This window comes from Aplysia californica, unplaced genomic scaffold (assembly GCF_000002075.1).
Source record: "Aplysia californica isolate F4 #8 unplaced genomic scaffold, AplCal3.0 scaffold01104, whole genome shotgun sequence".
Lineage (NCBI taxonomy): Eukaryota > Metazoa > Mollusca > Gastropoda > Aplysiida > Aplysiidae > Aplysia > Aplysia californica.
This window is the reverse complement of record NW_004798374.1, coordinates 164,930-166,956: the sequence shown is the minus strand read 5'-3', so window position 1 is coordinate 166,956 and position 2,027 is coordinate 164,930. Positions and strand designations below refer to the sequence as shown.

The window sequence follows — 2,027 nt, the reverse complement described above, 5'->3', positions numbered from 1 at the left end:
AACAAAAGGAACAAGGATTCAGATCAATAAACAAGTAAAAAACAAAAGGAACAAGGATTCAGATCAATAAACAAGTAAAAAACAAAAGGAACAAGGATTCAGATCAATAAACAAGTAAAAAACAAAAAAAGCACACGCGTGACCAACTGTGATCTTCCATGCTGTACAACAGGAACAAAGCTTTAGTGTAAGTGAAAACAAGTAACAAACAAAGCTACTTCATTCTGTTTTGCTAACATCCAACCACAACACTGTTGTTAAAACTGCGTTCTAAGTCAGTAATTCTCACTTCTCATGACAACATCGCATTCGGAGGGAGGGGGGGACGTCTTTTAACTCGGCAAAAATCATTCTCATTAAGTTTGTTATGTAAAGCTGGCGTCTACGAGTTGAACACTTCACAAGGTCATTCCAGCAGGCTTGAGAAGGTGAGCGAGCGACTCAGTACTCCACAAAACTCATTCCGGGTCAGACAGATTAGTTGGAATTTCTGGTGCCTTTTGTCGAGCATTCGGGTAGGTACCTCTTCCAGATACTCCTCCTCCTCCTCCCCGGCCAGCGCGGTGATACCGTAGTGACTCACAATCTCCGAACTAAACATCTGAGTGAACCAGGGAACAGAGTCAGATCCAAGCACGCCACTCCACTCAGCTATTTATAGCATCCATAATACACATTGTCAACTTGGTACATGCTCGTAAAGAGAAACTGTAAGCCTGTTTGCTTCCCGGGAAGCCAGGAATGTATGTGAGTGTTCTCGGCTCTTCTGGGATAGTACTACAGACGGTAAGAGGCTCTCCTAGGATAGTACTACAGACGGTAAGAGGCTGTCCTAGGATAGTACTACAGACGGTAAGAGGCTCTCCTAGGATAGTACTACAGACGGTAAGGTACATAGAGCTTGCTCTGGAGCTGGGATCTGTAGTACAGAAATGCTGTACATTGTTCAGCTTTCATCATTAACCGTGGACACTGTGAGGAACGGAACAACACATGAATACAGACCTGCACAACACAAGTCCACACCATTAGCTTTATCTTTTTTTTTAATGCTGTCCCGAAAACAGTGACCTACCTCAAATGTATTGAACATATAAAGGGGGGGGGGGGAGATCTTGTTTAATGAAGTGCTTTCTTTTCCTCCCCCTCCACACAACTTCCATTATGTAGGAGGCTGGCTGCAAACCCTGCCTATCAGGGTCAACCCAGGCTGACAAGGATACAACATCCCAGTACACAGACAAAGATACACCATAAAAATTGTCCCCACTCCAGAATCAAACTCAGATCTCCTGCATATGACAGCGAAGTGCCTAAGCCCTACACCACAGACACCGGTCTAGAAACTGTGAGACATGGTAAGTAAAAGCTACAAAAGTTGGATATACCGCCAGGAAAGCCAAGTATTGTTGACAAAGTACTGACAAGTCCAACAGTCCAGCAAAAGCTGTGCCACAACAGCACAAGTTTCCTCAGGCCACAAGGGTCAACTTGTGGGAACAGCTCCTCTTGGATTCGACTGGGTACTCAAAACTCAATGTGTCACCACGTGTGAAATCAGGCGCTCATCACTTTTTGGCCAATGGATTTATTAGTAGAACCTGAAGGCTTATTCATTGGCCTTGCTTTCAACGAAAAAAACAACAACCAAAAACAAATCAATCTTGAACAAAAGTCAAGACATTTGACATTTGAGATAAAAGGAGGTGGGCTCACCTGGTTCCAAAGGTATAATTAGCGAGAAAATGACCACCAAAGTTGGGTAGCTCCAATAGCTTCAGACTCCTTCAAAACTGATCAAAATTGCCAAACGGCAGGAAATGCCTGTTTCTTCCATTTTATTATTTTGACCGAGTGCCTGATTTCACCACAATGCGTATAAAATGTCGGGAAAACATACATCAATACATCGCACACTGGGAATATTTGTCCCATGCCAGATCTGGCACATCCACTAGGCTTTGTCCCATGTACATCCACTAGGCTTTGTCCCATGTACATCCACTAGGCTTTGTCCCATGTACATC

General features: G+C 43.7%; 1 protein-coding gene across 1 annotated transcript in view; it reads right to left on the bottom strand.

Annotated features, from left to right (window-relative positions):
- The window catches only part of LOC101860938 (spectrin alpha chain-like), a 66,911-nt gene that overhangs the window by 7,937 nt on the left and 56,947 nt on the right, over positions 1-2,027 (bottom strand). Inside the window, 1 exon segment of the mRNA XM_035973290.1 lies at positions 524-651. Within this exon segment, the coding sequence (XP_035829183.1) occupies positions 524-651 (128 nt within the window).